The 14,908-nt window shown below is 57.1% G+C and overlaps 1 protein-coding gene across 1 annotated transcript; it reads right to left on the reverse strand.

The window, feature by feature from the left end:
* Positions 1–721: 721 nt before the first annotated feature.
* On the reverse strand, positions 722–14,598 carry UBE2Q1 (ubiquitin conjugating enzyme E2 Q1). Its single transcript, XM_024108559.3, has 13 exons — positions 14,222–14,598; positions 11,331–11,435; positions 10,897–11,001; positions 9,964–10,014; positions 6,359–6,499; positions 5,617–5,701; positions 4,986–5,046; positions 4,341–4,431; positions 4,185–4,243; positions 3,617–3,665; positions 2,736–2,831; positions 2,141–2,207; positions 722–1,157 (listed from the first exon to the last, which is right to left on the reverse strand). The coding sequence occupies exons 1-13, from the start codon at positions 14,495–14,497 to the stop codon at positions 1,126–1,128; spliced, it is 1,218 nt and encodes a 405-aa protein (XP_023964327.1). The 5' UTR covers positions 14,498–14,598; the 3' UTR covers positions 722–1,125.
* Positions 14,599–14,908: the final 310 nt, after the last annotated feature.

The following is a 14,908-nucleotide window of genomic DNA, read 5'->3' on the forward strand; positions in this document are numbered from 1 at the left end:
ACAGAGCCCAGCTGCCATACTCAGTTCATCAGCACCCCCAGGATTTGGGGGGGGCCATAAACAGGGTTGCCTTTTCAGCCCATCCTCCACTCACCCAGTAACTCTGCCTCACTCGTTTAGGAGGTAGAGCTGGTCTGTTACCGCTATAGGGAGCGCAGAACAACTGGCCCAGCTGTTAGCCAGGTTAGTGGGAACTTGTCTCCCTGCATGAGAAGTGCTTTGCTCACCCGTGTCTTACTGAGCAGCAGCTCTGGCAGAGACAAAACGAGAACAGGTTAGAGAGTTGGGCAACATCTCACAGGCGAGCAAGTGTGGTGCTTCTGACAGCCCCTCCTCCCCCAGAGCACATAAACCACTCACCCACAGCAGGATGAGCACATACACCTTAGAGCTACTTTAGCCTCTGTTCTCCAGAAGAGAGAAACTTTGTGGTTTCTTGAAGGAAAATCTGTTCTTGATTTAGCAGATTAGCAAGCGAACCACCTCTCTCACAGCATGGAAGTCAGGGCTCCTGGGGGGATTTCAGAAGGGTTGATCTCACACAGATTTTGGCCATCCACAAGCATGGGCAGTTGAGGAAAGACATACTTCCCCCACCACACACAGCTGGCCAGGGGCCACGCCGAAGACAGTTGGCCTGGGGGCTCAGAGCAGTATGTTGCACCCGCAGCATAGAACTCAGCTCAGCAGTGACTTGAGAAAAAAAAGTCAGACCAGCATCTTCAAATTAACAAACTGTAATTTTTCTCCAAAGATACATTTTCCATACACATCCATCATACACTGTAACCAAAAAAAGCAGTGTACATGAAATAAGAAAATAAATTAAATCCGTAGCATAGGTGAGGAGGATGCTCTAGACTGGAGCGGAGTCGAAAGTTTCCAGCGATACAAGAGGCTCAAGAGTTGTTTTAATAAGGACACCTGCTCGCGAGGGTCCAGCAAGAGTTTCCCGTCAGTCCAACTGCTTACACAGTTTTCCCCATCGAGTTTATAACAGCCGTTACTGTCCTGCAAACAGGCAGAGCTATCATCCCAGGAGGGAGCCACAGGGGCATTTTATGGGCCAAGTAGAGCATTCAAAAGTAACCAGTTGGTCCTGCAGAGCCCAGCCAACGGTCAATGCTAGCCGTCTTCCTTGGGTGGTGTGTACCAGCCTGAAACAAGAGCAAAGACTCCATGGGAGGGACAAGTCTCAGACTCCCCAGAACAGTCCCACCAGACTCCTTCCATGTGACAAGTGCCTCACATGTGAGACCATGCAGCTGTGTGATGGCAGACGGGGAGGAGACTCTCTCCTCCCCCGTCCCAGCCTTGACTGTAGGTTCTGCCCATACTACAGCTCCTGAAGCTCTGCAAGGGGTGCCCGCTGCACACACAGGCAGGAGGAGACTCTCCATCTCTAGCAGGTTAACGCTTCACATGCACTATCTGGTCTAGCTCTGCCGGGCCACAAGCCGCCCAGGACAGCCAGGCCAAGCATCACCCACACTGCTTTGCTAGCAGAGGTGGTTTTAGCTTGGAGTGTTACACGGTTTAATTAGCTGGGTACCGGCACCGACAGGACAAATTTAACCCACCCCGTAACGTGCCCGGTGCACCTGAATTTGGGAAGCCAAGGAGGAAGAGACGGCTCGTTTCAGCAACCAGGAGAGACCCGTGTAGGTAGTAACTCATCTCGGTCTCAGGCCAAGTAAGGCATTACACATTCAGCTCCCTGGAGCTGCTGCAGTCCTTCAGAGACTGGGTTTGCTCTACACAGTCCTGCTGCGCCCCAGCTGCTAGCGTCCATGTGGCTAAGATGGGTAAATCCTTATGGAATCAGACATCGTGAAGCCAGGCACAGGGACGTTTGAACAGGGCCAGACGTCCTGCTGAGCAGCTGCACCATCTCCCCTGCACGGCCCTTACATTCGGTCTCTGCAGTGAGCTAAGGGTCCTTCCCACAGGGCAAGAGGCGGCTTTTGCAGCGAGGGCCAAGCATGAGCTGGGGACACTGGCTGCAGCCCACTCGGTCACTGCTCTCCAGCAGTGATTCCGAGGTGAGCACAGCCAGGTTCAACATGCTGCCCCCTGCAGGAGCCCCGTGGTAAGGGAGGACAGACCCCCCCACACACACCCCCACCCCTGGAGGCCTTACCATTCTTCTCATGGATCTGAACCAGGGACTTGTAGGACTGCTGTGCTCGCGTCAGGCTGTACTGATTCTGCAAGGGGAAGCCAGAGGGACAGTCAGGTCCGTGTGCTACACAACAGGGGTATCAGTTAAACCAGCTGCACCGGGCCCGCACCATGGCGTGTCCCACCCCAAGTCACTTCACACCCATTTCTGGGACCAGCACCTAAGGCTGCAGATGCTCAGAGCTGATGGTGGCAGGCAGCTGGTGACTGATCCCATCTGCACAGGGTCGCCAGCCCCCGCTCTAGAGCCGTACCGAGAATGCAGCGCATCACCCCGAGCCCTGTCAGCTTTTCTGAGGGTGCTGAGACGCAGGTGGGTGGCATGACAGCACAGGGGCCTCGCGCTGGGATTACTGGCTCCGTCCCGCAGCCCCGGACAAAGCTCACTGCTGGCATTTGATTCATCGCGTCAGCCAAGGAAACGGCAGCTCCCAAGTATTTAAAGCCAAGATTCCCAGGTGTCTTAAACTGCATCCACAGAGTAGATGATGCTGAAACACTGCAAAGGTCTCAAACACTCCCCCCTCCCCTGCTGCTCCAGACCAGGGCCTTACTTTATTGGCTCCAAACTGCACCCTGGCTTTCCCTTTCACTAGCGTGGCACTGATCTGCATGATCACCGATTCAATAGAATAGGCACTGCTCCAGCCCTGCAAAACAAGGTGAAACAGTGAGACTGGCGGGAACCTGCCCTCCCGGTGACCAGACAGCAGCCAGGCCTGTCCTGACTGGCAGGAGCTGGCTTCTCTCAGCTGGGCTCTGCTGAGGGGTCCATCCAGCAATGCTGGGGTACGGCTATTCGAGGATCAGCAGCCTGCCCCCCCACCCCTCGGGCTGCACCAGTGTGTGTCAATCTCTGCAGGCTGCTCACCCCTTGTTCAGAGGGGGACATGTTCATTACCCTCCAGCCTGGGCTAGAAAAGTGAAAAGAACAAGAGCAATGCGAGCCCTAGAGAACTGGGGTGCGTTCTCCGAGGCCGATGGAACACTAACTCAAAGCCGGGGGGGGGGGGGGGGGTAGGGAGAGAAGAGAGATTTGCTTTGCTTAAGACTGCGGTGAAAGTTTCAACACCTCGCAATCTTCAAGCCCTCCCTGCCTGAAGAACACTGCACTGGGCTATGGTGGATTCCCCCTGCAGCTTGGCACTGTGTCGCCCACCAACTGAACGTTTTGCCATATCCTGGAAGCAAATGTTTTCTCCCTCCCCCAAAATAAAGGCAGCAGCACTGTACAAAACAGGGAAGCCCCGTAACGCCAGGCACTCGAGGAGTCCGAGCTGTGCGTGAACATTAACGCTAGCGGCAGGATTTTCAGACCCCAGCAGGGCTCCCAGCACCAGTGCCACTCACATGCCTTAAGTAACAGGTGCCCAGGCCACACACTGGCCACCTTTGAGCGCACAGGCCTTCGCACAATGCAGCCGCCGACACTCACCTGCTTTGTAAGCAGCTCCATGCAGATGGCACCTCCCCCCAGAACGTACCTTGGGAGGGAAGAGGACAATCATACCGATCTCCTGCAGCAATGCCTAGTCCCTCCCCCTACAGCCTGAGGTAACTAGTCATTGCTCCCCGTCCAAAGGAGATCGCAGTTCTACGGAAACACCAGTGAGCTGCTATAAAGACAGCAGCTGAGCAGGTCTCCGGCACCTTTCACCTCCGTCCCCTCCAGTCACACCCCCATGCCTGGGCCCTGCTCTCCCCCAGGAAAGGCCACAGTCACCTTCCCCCCTCTTGCACCTACACCACACCGGGGAGATGACCACTGACCTAGTGGAGTCAGAGCGTCACCTCAAACACTCTTGGCAGACCCCGAGAGGGGACTTGGACCAAAGAGATACAGAGATGATCCATCCCCACCCGCCCCCAGACAAGCCCAGAGGAACCATCATTCTCTGCAGAGCCCTAACCGCGCCCCTGCGGCAGCTCCCTAGGTACGGGACAAGGGACTGCCGCGGCCAAAGCACTTGGTGACGAGCGCACTGATTTGAACAGTCACTTACCCCCCCGAGAGCACAGGGGACACAACCCTTACGAACGGTGGGTCGAAAGGAAAGTTATCCTGCAAGGAGAGACAGACACAGGGCTGTTGAGAACCACAGCGGGAGCTCCAGCAGGGCAGAGGGGGGTGGGAAGGGACCGGGGGCTGCAGGCCTTACTTTAAAGGAGAAGTTTAGGAGGATGAAGTCCATCCCTTCTTTCTCTTTGAGGATCTGGAGATCGTTGTGCAAAGCGCTATCCTCGTCAACCCTGCAAGGGAAGAGCCCGTGGGGTCAGAGCCCAGGGCAGGCAGCACTCTGCACTGCCCACAGGAGCCCAGGGCAATCGCACCTGGCTGACCCCAAGCCTTCTGACTGGAACACAAACACTAAGGGATTCCAGTTCGCAACCCAGCCCCTCGCGCCCCAGGCAAGAGCAGGATCATGCACCAGGAGAGGAGAGGGAAGGCCCCCCCTGCATGAGCATGGCACGAGAGCCCACAACTTCCAAGGGAAGCATGCCTGGCCCTAGGCAAGGAGTGGCTGCATTGGAGGGGGGGCGGGGGGGGGTGTGCACCCATGCCAAAGCTCCAGAAACAGCAAATAGCTCCAAAGCTCCCTCGAAGCACAGGGGAAACCGAGGCACAGACTGGGCAGGGCATGCGAGTCTCTGGCAGAGTCTGGCGCACAGCTCAGGTCTGCCAAGCATCACCTCCTGCTCTAGTCACTAGCTCCCACCTCCTCTCCCCGTACGCACACGCTCTAGGTAGCGGGGCCCAGCCACCCCAAGCCCTGCCAACAGACCTCCTGAGACAGGCCACCTACTTCAGGAGTTTGACGTTCCAATCGTACAGGCTGTCGCTCACTAGTTCAACTGCATAGTTTCCTGCAGAGCAGAGAAAGGACACGTCAGCACCACCGGAGACAGCAGCTGCCGTTCGGACAAGGATCTGAGCAGCGGCCCTCTGGATCCAAGTCACCTTGGGACAAAGCATGAGCGCAACCTGGCAGGGATCCGCACTGCGCAGGGAGCGCCCTTGTCTCGGCAGGCTGTCCCCACGGGCACCGGCAACTGACTGCCCCTCCCCAGAGTCTTGGGGCTTCGGGGCGAGGGACAGTCATTCCCCTACCGCCACCAGTGCACACAGCGAAAGGGCCATCACACCAGCTAGAGACTTCAGGGAAGCAAGTACCAACTCAGAGGCCCTCCCTCTCAGCACAAGCTCCTTGTTCCCCTCTAACACAGACCGTATTCTCACTGGTCCAGCTCCAGCGCCTCTGAACCCCCAACACGGCTCTGGGGAGCCCGTTCCATTAGGACATAGGGAAGGGAAGTGGCCTGCTTAACAGACCAGCTCTCCCTGGCCATTAGGTACAGGTTGGCATGGCCATGACACAAGCAATCAGACTAAGGCAGGTCCCCCCAGCACTCAGGTCAGAGCTAGTCACCACTTACCGCCCTTGAAACTTGGTGATCGGTAAATATCCCTGAGCTCCTTCATTAGCCGGTCAGTGGCCTGTACAGAGCCAGACACTGCGCCCTGCGAGGGGGTCGGGAAGAGGGACGGGGAGGCAATCACATTGTTACACTGGTCTCACTACAGTCATTACTACCGGAGCCAAGGCCTGAGCCAGAACTCCTACCCTGGGAGATTTGGCCCAGGTGGATTAGTGCCATACGCTGCAGCCCCCTCCTCCGCACTGCAGATCTCCAGTCTTCCAGGGAGCAGCCACCCCTGCACCAGGCATTCAGATCCTCTGCGTTAGGAGGCAGGCGGAGAGCCTGAGAGGAGCTCAGCGAAGACAAGCCCAGCAAGGGGAAGGAGAAGCGGCTGCACTTGATTCCAGCAGCATTAGAGGGAAGCGAACCAGATTCCTTTGGATAAGCCACCCAAGCTCAGTGGTCTTCACTTGGACTCCGGATTCTCCCTGCATCCTTCGCTGGAGACAGCACGTTTGCTACAGAGCTACTGGGCACGTGTAGCCGTGCAGACTACAAGCGTCGTGAGCAACTGCAGATCCCTCCATTGAAAACGGAGTCACCCGAGGCTCTCTGTGCAATAAGGAGCTAGAACATTGCAGCAGACGGGGACTGGCATGGGCTAGGGCACTGCTCTTCCAAGCGGTGCAGCAGCTCCACGGGGTATCCCTTGGCCCCCTCTGCTCCCCAGCCCCTCCCCCCTCCTAGTGACACGTACATTTAAGTAATCTTGCCTCTGGTTCTGTTTGATTTTCTCTAAGATGGCCAGGTTTTCCTTCCCGATGCCGTCGTCCTCCGTCTTCTTCCCGTCGACTGGCTCCTCCTCTTTCATCTCATAGTGATCCAAGTCCTCGGTGTCCTGGGCAGGAGAAGAAAGATCTCACACCAGACACCCAGCTCCACTCCTCACTGATCCGAGCACCTGCAGTGCAGGGCCGGCTCTCAGGGGCACTCCGGGCTCCCTCACTGGAAATTCTCAGCAACTCCTTTCCCAACACAGGCAGAGCGGTCACAAGATCCTGCTAGGCCTGTGGTGTCAGCAGCCAGCGTGGGGCAGAGCGAAGTCAGGTCTGAGCTATGGGATGGGAAATTCCAATACCCGAGTCCAGCGCACTCCTCTGGAGATCAGGAAGAGGGCAGGAAACTGCCTGGAATGGCCCCCAGCCCATCCTGCAATGCTCTGCCTCCAGGGCAAGTGGGTAAAGACCAGCCAGGAGCTGCAAACTCCACTGCCCTGAAGCCACCCAGCTGCGTGACACCCGGGCACTGCTCCAGCTCCGAGCTGGCGCTGCACTCAGGCAAGCAGGAGTAAAGATGGGTCTTTGCCTCTAGCGCATGCCCGAGGATCCCAGAGCGGACGCAGTCTGTCCCTGGAGTGCACACGCAAACTCACCCACTGATTTCAACAAAGGGACGCCGAGAAATTCTCCTCTCCAGAGTAAGAGAAATACTGAGGCTCTGTAGCCGCTGTCGCTCCCACAGCCCCAGCCCCCACCCTCGGGAACTGGCTGCAGCTCGTTCAAAGGTGAAATCCCACATCCAGTCATTACTAGCCTCCGTGGCTCTGCTGCCACATGAGAATCTGTGTATCCAACTGCTCCCCATCAACCAGCCGCCCTGCGTCTTCCCCTCCCAACTCTGTCCCTGCTCCCTTGCTCCATCGGGGGACCCCCTGGCGGTGGCTGCAGATTTCCCCTGAGTCTTCCCCTCCCAACTCTGTCCCTGCTCCCTGCTCCATCGGGGGACCCCCTGGCGGTGGCTACAGATTTCCCCTGCGTCTTCCCCTCCCAACTCTGTCCCTGCTCCCTTGCTCCATCGGGGGACCCCCTGGCGGTGGCTGCAGATTTCTGAAAGAGGAAACCCAGACCCAAAGTTAAGCAGGTTTCTGAGCGGACCCCAGGTGAGCTCCCCCAGCTCTTCAATCTGCTCCCCTCGGGCATGTTTCCTTTCCATGTTTAAAGTGGGCACATACAGCTCCTTGTTTACCGGCTTCTTCGCTGCCAAGTCCAGCTCTTCTTAGAATTACCCACTATCCCCTTGTGTACATTTCCCAACATGCCTCACCGAACTCGAAGGCTCAGTAGCTCTGCTGAGCCTTTGCTCGTGCAGGGGGAAAGCAAACGGAGCTGTCTCAATACGTGGAGACAACCGCTCTGGTCACCAAGAGCGTGGAAGGGACCCAGGGCAGATTCCCAGGGCCTTTGTGTATGTGAAACCCAGCGCGGCTCAGGGCCCTTTTCTCTGGAAGTTGTACCGTATTTCAGGGTACTTTTGGAGGGGCTTTCAGATCACCCTCAGCTCTGAAGCCCCCTTCCCGCCCTCCACAGTCAGCTGGCCAGAGAAGGTTGTTGAGTGGGACATGAAACACTATCCACATAGAGCCCAAGCATGCTGGCTCCTCAGCCCCCACGGAGCATGGTCAGAAGCCCCATTCCCCAGCGCCTGCGTTACACCCAGTGCATCCGCAGACCGCGCTTGCGCTGAGGCACTGATGGCTCTCGTCACTCAGGAGAGATGCTGTGTCCCTCATACAAAGCTAAGTGCCGACTCCACCAACCCCTGGCTAGGTGCAGAACCCCGATGGAGTTTTCAACCGCTGCGAGGGAGCACCTTGCTGTCGCCGCTCTCCAGGGCACCTGTTGCTATTCCGGAGAAACCACGCGTTTTGGGAAGGGCTTTGCCTAGGAAACCCCTCCAAACGGGATTAACCTGCACGGCACCCTACAGTGATCCTGGCCACAGCACATTGATGGAAGCCCCGGGGCCCAGGATAGGGGTCAGAGTTTGGTCCCAAGACGCAGCTGGACTAGTCTGTTATCACTAGGACCACGGGAAAGGATTTTTTCATTGCATTTTATCCATTTCCACCCACTCTTCCCCTGGGGTCTGGTCCTGTCCCAGGGGCTCAGAGAGTGAGCCTGACCTGCACTCGCCCGACCGTGGTGGTTCCTGTCCCACAGGGCTGGGCCCAGTTCCCCACTCCAGGCACAAGGGTCACAGCATCACTTCAGTTTGGCCTCAAATGACAACAGTGGGAGGAGGGGTGACAGCAGTGGACAGGCCAGATTTGAGAGAGCGACGTAGTGACGGGGTCACAGCACCACTCACTCAAATTTGGCCCAGCTACCCCGCATTGTCACAATAGGAGGATGGCTGGGCCAAACCTGAGTTGCACTGCAACCCTGAACACAGCTGCAATGCCTGGAGTGAGGAGATGGGCCCAGCCTTGGGGGATGGAGCCGGAACTGCAGGGTGAGGTTTTTCATTTTATTAGATTATTTCACATTTGTAAAAAACAGGGGACTCTAGTTACCGCTAGTAACCACCCAGTTCTCAAGGGTCCATTCACCACCGACAGGTCCAGCTAGGTGCAGCGTGGGGGAGTGCATACATCACAGGCAGGCTGGGAAAGTGGGCGCGTTTACACATACTGTATGTGACCTCGCATATCAGGTTAATGCACAACATCCTCTCTCAGGGGACGAACCTATCCCTGATCCAACAGGGTCTCATCTTCACTAAAATCCCTACACTGCACACCCCCACTAATTGTATAGGGCTGTGACTGCCCCCCAGGTTCTGCTGGAATGGCTGTGAAGAGCTGTATGAACCTTGCACACCCATATCCTAGCCAGAGGCATCTTAGGAAGTATCACCATGGAGAGTCAGGTTTATTCCATCCCCTTGGAAAGGCCTTGAGTGCGCAAACCAACAGCTAAAGCCTACGGGAGTTACAGCAAAGCCTGCGGTGAAATATGGCCGCCTCTCACCTCCTGGCCAAGTTTCTTGCTTGCACACTTCGCAAGCCTGCCTAATCCTCTCTCTCCAGGAGTCAGATTTCCATTATGCGATTTCCATGCCAGCAATGGCAACTCAAAACTCCACGCCAAGGAGCTCAAAGAGCTTAGCTGGTAAATTTCAGGCCCTGGAGAACTGCAGTACAAACAGACAAAGCAGCAAGCCAAGGGATCCCATTCCCAGCTCAATCCCTTCCCACCCTCCCAGCAATGGCAAGTCTTGATAACACGGGCCTCTTATATCAACCAAATGCAGAGGACAGCAGCAGTAGCATTTCCTTAAGGCTTTCAGTAAAGCAGACCCGCTGACCCCCTGCCAGGGCTGAGCAAACCTGCTCAGTGACGGATCCCAACCTGGTCCGTATAAGGAGCTGCTCATGCTTTGAATAGAAACAAGCCAGGTTTGAATCTGACAACGGCTGCTCGGGCTAATCTGCCTCAGCTCCTTTCCTGACACACTTCACTGCAGTGCCCTCCCCACAGCCGGATACGGCGTGAACTTCTCCCGCATCCCCCCTGCACTCACCTCTGGCATCTCCTCATCTTCATCCTCCGAGGACACCTCTTCCTGGGTGCTCTACGGGAGCAGGACAGAGACAAGGATCAGAATGGCCCCTGTGGAGTCACTGTCATTCTGCAGGGAGGAGCTAGCCAGCCGAGTGACCGCTACCCAGACAGTCTGTGCTGACAAGCAGCATCTCCGCTAGGAAGCTGCCAGCAGGCAAAGCTCACCGACAGGGGCCTATGCAATTCTGTACCTCATTGGAATCCCCTACAATGCTTCCAGGGAGGCTTGGATGAGGACTGACACTGAGCATTCATCTGAAAACTAAAGTGAAGCTAGAAACTTTGTACAGGCTGTTCCTTCTAGAATGGCTGCCTCAGAGGTGAAGGGTTCAGTTGGGGGCAGTAATCAGAGAAAGCCCAGTGGGCAACATCTGACACACTGGCATACATATCCAGAGAGGGCAGACAACCAAGTCGGGGCTGTACCAGCACTGCACAGGCAACCTGGCTCACCAAAGCTGGCCAGCACTGCCAAGGTAACGTACTCGTCTCAGGTAGGGAAGCTAAACACATCCACGTTCAATTCCACAGACTCCCGCCCAGAGACTGGGCGGAAAAGGACCCATGCAGCGCTGCATCTCTGTATGTTACAAGAGGTGCACCCGATGTAGGGCATTGCTGAGCACTAGGCAAGCAGCACTTGGGCGAAAACAGGTACTAGTCCATCTGCCATGCTCCAGGAGAGCAAGCAAAGCCACAACCCTGGAAAACAGACCCCTTCTGGAGGGCACCCCCAGATCTAGCTCCACAGAATCTCCCGACACACAGAGTGCCAGCTTGGGCTGGGCACATGGGAGAAGCGGCACTGCAGTACCAAGCTGCACAAAAGCCATCTTCTCAGCAGACTTCTCCCCCAGGCCAAGGTCGGAGCAGCTTGTCTTAGGCCCGTTACCTGTTCTGCTGGCAGAGGCTGGTCCAACATCTCGACATCTGGGTGCTGGGGAAGGTTGTAGAGTTTGCACAGGTCGGAGATTATCCGCTTCAGGTGCTGCAAAAGCTGCCCAGGAAGGAGACAGACAAGCAGTGTTAAGCAGCCCCTGGCACCGCCACTCTCTCCACTGCGTGCAACTCAGATACCTGGGGAGTCATGGGAGAAGCTCCTTGCTGAACGCAGCTTCTGCACTGCACCAGGGCAGGCTGCAGCCAGCAGCCAAGCCACATCCCACGTAAGGGAAGAGCACTAGCTGGACAAGCCTGAACTGCTCAGCTCGACTCTCCAAACCCCTTTCCAATCACACCGGGCAGAACACTAGAGAACCACGGACAGACGGGACTCACTCCTCAAGCTCTCCCCGGCCAGCCCTTCCCCACCCCTTGCCACCTCACCAATGTATTTCCTTTCTTGACTTCCACCAGCCTCTCCAGGATAGCTGCCAGGTTTGGATCATCCGACTCCACAGACCAGATTGGGGGAACAGCCGGGTAAGACTCCTAGAGAACAGGGAAAAAGGTGATGTTTGGGCCATTGTTACAGAGTGCACCTCGACCCCACCCAGCCTAGGGTGTCAGAGCGAGTATCCCTCTGACCGGGGCAGCAAGCTGCAGTCCTGTCTCTCCTCACTCACAAACACACAGCTCAGCAGGGCAGCGTCCAGGCAAATGCACTCCACCCTCCGGACTAATCCCGGATGGAGACAAAACAAACGATAGCTCTGATGACACTAATCTGTGTCAATTCTGTGCTGCTACACTCCCTCCAACCCGCAGGCTCTGCCAGATGGCGAGAGAAAGAAAGGTGCAAAGTCTATGTCACTTCACACTACTGCCTACGGAGAGGGCACGAAATCCTACACTCCCATCCTATGCAGACCAATGCCTGTCAGCCCCTTAAGGGCAGACCCTCTCTGTCCTGCATTCTGCTGATGGCACTTGGTAATGTATCTTCTTTTTAAACAAGCCCTCTGGAAAATCATCCCGAACTCACATCATGGAAATAGGGGCAAGGGAGTGCAGGCTCCAATACCTAGGTACAAGAAATAGGTCTGTGTCAATGAGGCTGCTGCAACACATGGTCCACCAACTCCACAGCCCCCTGCAGCGTGCTAATGTTCTTATTGCACATGCTCCCTGAAAGGGAACTCGCAGCCTTTGCTTTTTATCCATAACAGAGTCCTGTTAAATCCAGCCCCGGCAGAGCCAGGAGTCTCATGTGCACCAGAAAGATCAAGTCCTTATTTGATGGTTCATTTCACACACAGCCCAACCAGTGTTTTCAACCAAAATTCCGCATTCTGAGCTGCATGCAAACATCCTGGGCAGACACCTTGTGCATGGATGGGGAGCAGAGAGGTTTGTCCTCAACTAAATGTTTGCAGCAGTTACGTGTCCTGAGACACAGGATAATACTGGAAACCCTGCGGGGGCACAGACATGCACACAGTTCTACCCAGCAGAACTCCCACTGGGACCCCCAGAAGGGAGACAGACCCAAGAATCACCTTGGCCAGTTTCACTTCTGCAACTGTCCGATCATAACAGGCCAACACGATCCTTCTCCTGCAGCCTCAGGGGCAATCCAATTCAGAGACTGCAGCAATACTAGGGCAAGCCTGCAGTCAGACCCTGTTTACACACCAGCCCAACTTGCACTCTGCACCAAGGTCTGTGCGTAGTGCACTGCAGGCTGCTCTAGACTGCAGTTTACCATTTCCAAGTTATGCCCGGTGACCTTCTGGCTTCGGTGTGTGCAGTGCAATCTTGCTGCCATCCTCCCCGTGAAAGCAAAGAGCAGAAGCTCTGAAGCAGGATGCGGATGTTTCACCAGGCACAAGTCTGCCATCATCCAAATTCCTCCCAGTGGACAAGGTCAAAAACAAGGGTGCCACATTCCCCAGCTGTCAGATCTGAATGAGCCCAGGAGGCAAGTGGCATCTGGGGTTCTGAACGATATTCCCAGCACCATAGAGACAATGGTTGGAACAGCTCATCCGTGAGCCCCCTTCACTAACACAGCATAACACGTGAAGTGGGTTACAGCATCTTGAGGCAGCTTTGTGTCATTAGCTACTGGAAATGAACATGCAGTCAGGGTCTGAGGAGCAAACCGCTCATCTCTAGCGCTTTAACCTCACCTCAGACAAGCCCCAGCTTAGCCTGCCCCAGCTGCATACAGCAGCTCCTACAGTTGAATGTCTAAAAGGCAGACACTTCGGGGTCTAATCCAGAAGTTAATCCCACCTGGTTGGAGAGATTTATTCACAGGAACACCATGCACATCTCTCCCTCCATGTGTATTGCCCCTGCTCTAGCGCCTCTCTGCTCAGAAACCCGGCAGCACCTTTTGAGGCAGTGTGTAGGCATTTGCCTTTCAGATCAGCTACCTCCATGTTGAAAAGGGGACTAAGATGGGTCATTTAGTTTTCAATGTAAACACCCAGCCCATTCTTGCTCATCCCAGAGAGTGCTGGAATGAGCTACAGGAACTGGTCCTTCGAGGAAGAGATTATAACTAGCATTTTAGTGAGGCTGAATAGAGCACTGGAGGCAGGGGCGCCTCTGAGCATTCCTACCACAGCCCTTTACTTCCTGGGGTTCCCAGCAAGGAGGAAGGGCAGGTTGGACTGAACTTTGCCTCTCAAAGGGAACATCTACACTGCAAAAAAAAAACAACAACAACAACCGTGGCTGCGAATCTCAGAGCCAAGGGCAAGTGATTGGGCTCACACAACAGGGCTGAACATAAGAAAGGCCGTACCGGGTCAGACCAAAGGTCCATCTAGCCCAGTGTCCTGTCTGCCGACAGTGGCCAATGCCAGGTGCCCCAGAGGGAGTGAACTTAACAGGCAATGATCAAGTGATCTCTCTCCTGCCATCCATCTCCACCCTCTGACAGACAGAGGCTAGGGACACCATTCCTTACCCGTCCTGGCTAATAGCCACTGATGGACTTAGCCATCCAGGAGCCGTGTAGCCATTCCCGCCTGGGCTGGAGCCCGCCCGCCGGCCAGGGCACTAGCCCACAGGGGAAGGGCTCCGCGGCTGTTCCGGGCTCTGGGCTCGGCGCTGCGGGGCGGACACGCCGATGGCGCCGGGCGCAGAGCCGAGTGCTGGGGCCCGGCCGCGGGAAGGGGGCGCTTGTAACGCCCGCCCCGGCCGGGCCGTGCTGCGGAGGAGGCGGCGGGCGGCCGGAGCCAGGCCCGGTCCCGCCCCGCCCCATGGAGGAGGGGGGGGGGGAAGAGACTCCCCCCCCCCCCGGCCCGTGCGGCCCCGCCCCTCACCGTGATGTTGCAGTGGATGCGGACGGGCCCCGGCGGCGGGCCCCGGCTCCCGGACCCCCCGGCGCGCGCCCCCGGCCCGGGCACGAACTCGCAGCTGATCTCGTCGGGGCAGGCGCTGCCGATGCGGAACCGCTCGTGGCCCCGGTGGAAGATGGACTCGAGCAGCCGCAGCTCCCGCCTCAGGAGCCGCCCGGGGGAGGCCGCGCCGCCCCCGCTCCGCCCGGGCCCCGCCGCCGCCTGCGACCCCGCCGCCTCCTCCGCCCCCGCCCGCTGCATCTTCCCATGGAGGGACCCGGGCCCCGCCGACCCCGCCTCAGCGCCAGGAGCCGGCCCAAGATGGCGGCCGGGACGGGCCCCGCTACCCGGAAGTGTCCCCTCCCCTTCCCACCAGCCAGCGCGCCAGGAGGCGGGTTCTAGTCACCGGAAGTGGCCCCTCCCCTACCCCCCAGTCGCTGGGAGGAGCTGCAGCCGCAGAGGAAATGACGTTTAGCGCCTCAGCCTGGCAGAGGAAGTGACGCCACGATCCAACTCACGGGGGCCGGACGTGAGCGCTCCAGTATGTGCACCCTGACCGGAAGTGGCCCCAGCCCTACGCCCTGGTTCACGCGGCGCAGGCGCAGGCGCTCCCGGGGATCCACCAATGGGGGGGGGGGGGGTCACTGTGCATTGCCCGGCCCCGGCCGGAGG

The sequence above is a fragment of the Chrysemys picta genome, chromosome 20 (assembly GCF_011386835.1).
Source record: "Chrysemys picta bellii isolate R12L10 chromosome 20, ASM1138683v2, whole genome shotgun sequence".
NCBI lineage: Eukaryota > Metazoa > Chordata > Testudines > Emydidae > Chrysemys > Chrysemys picta.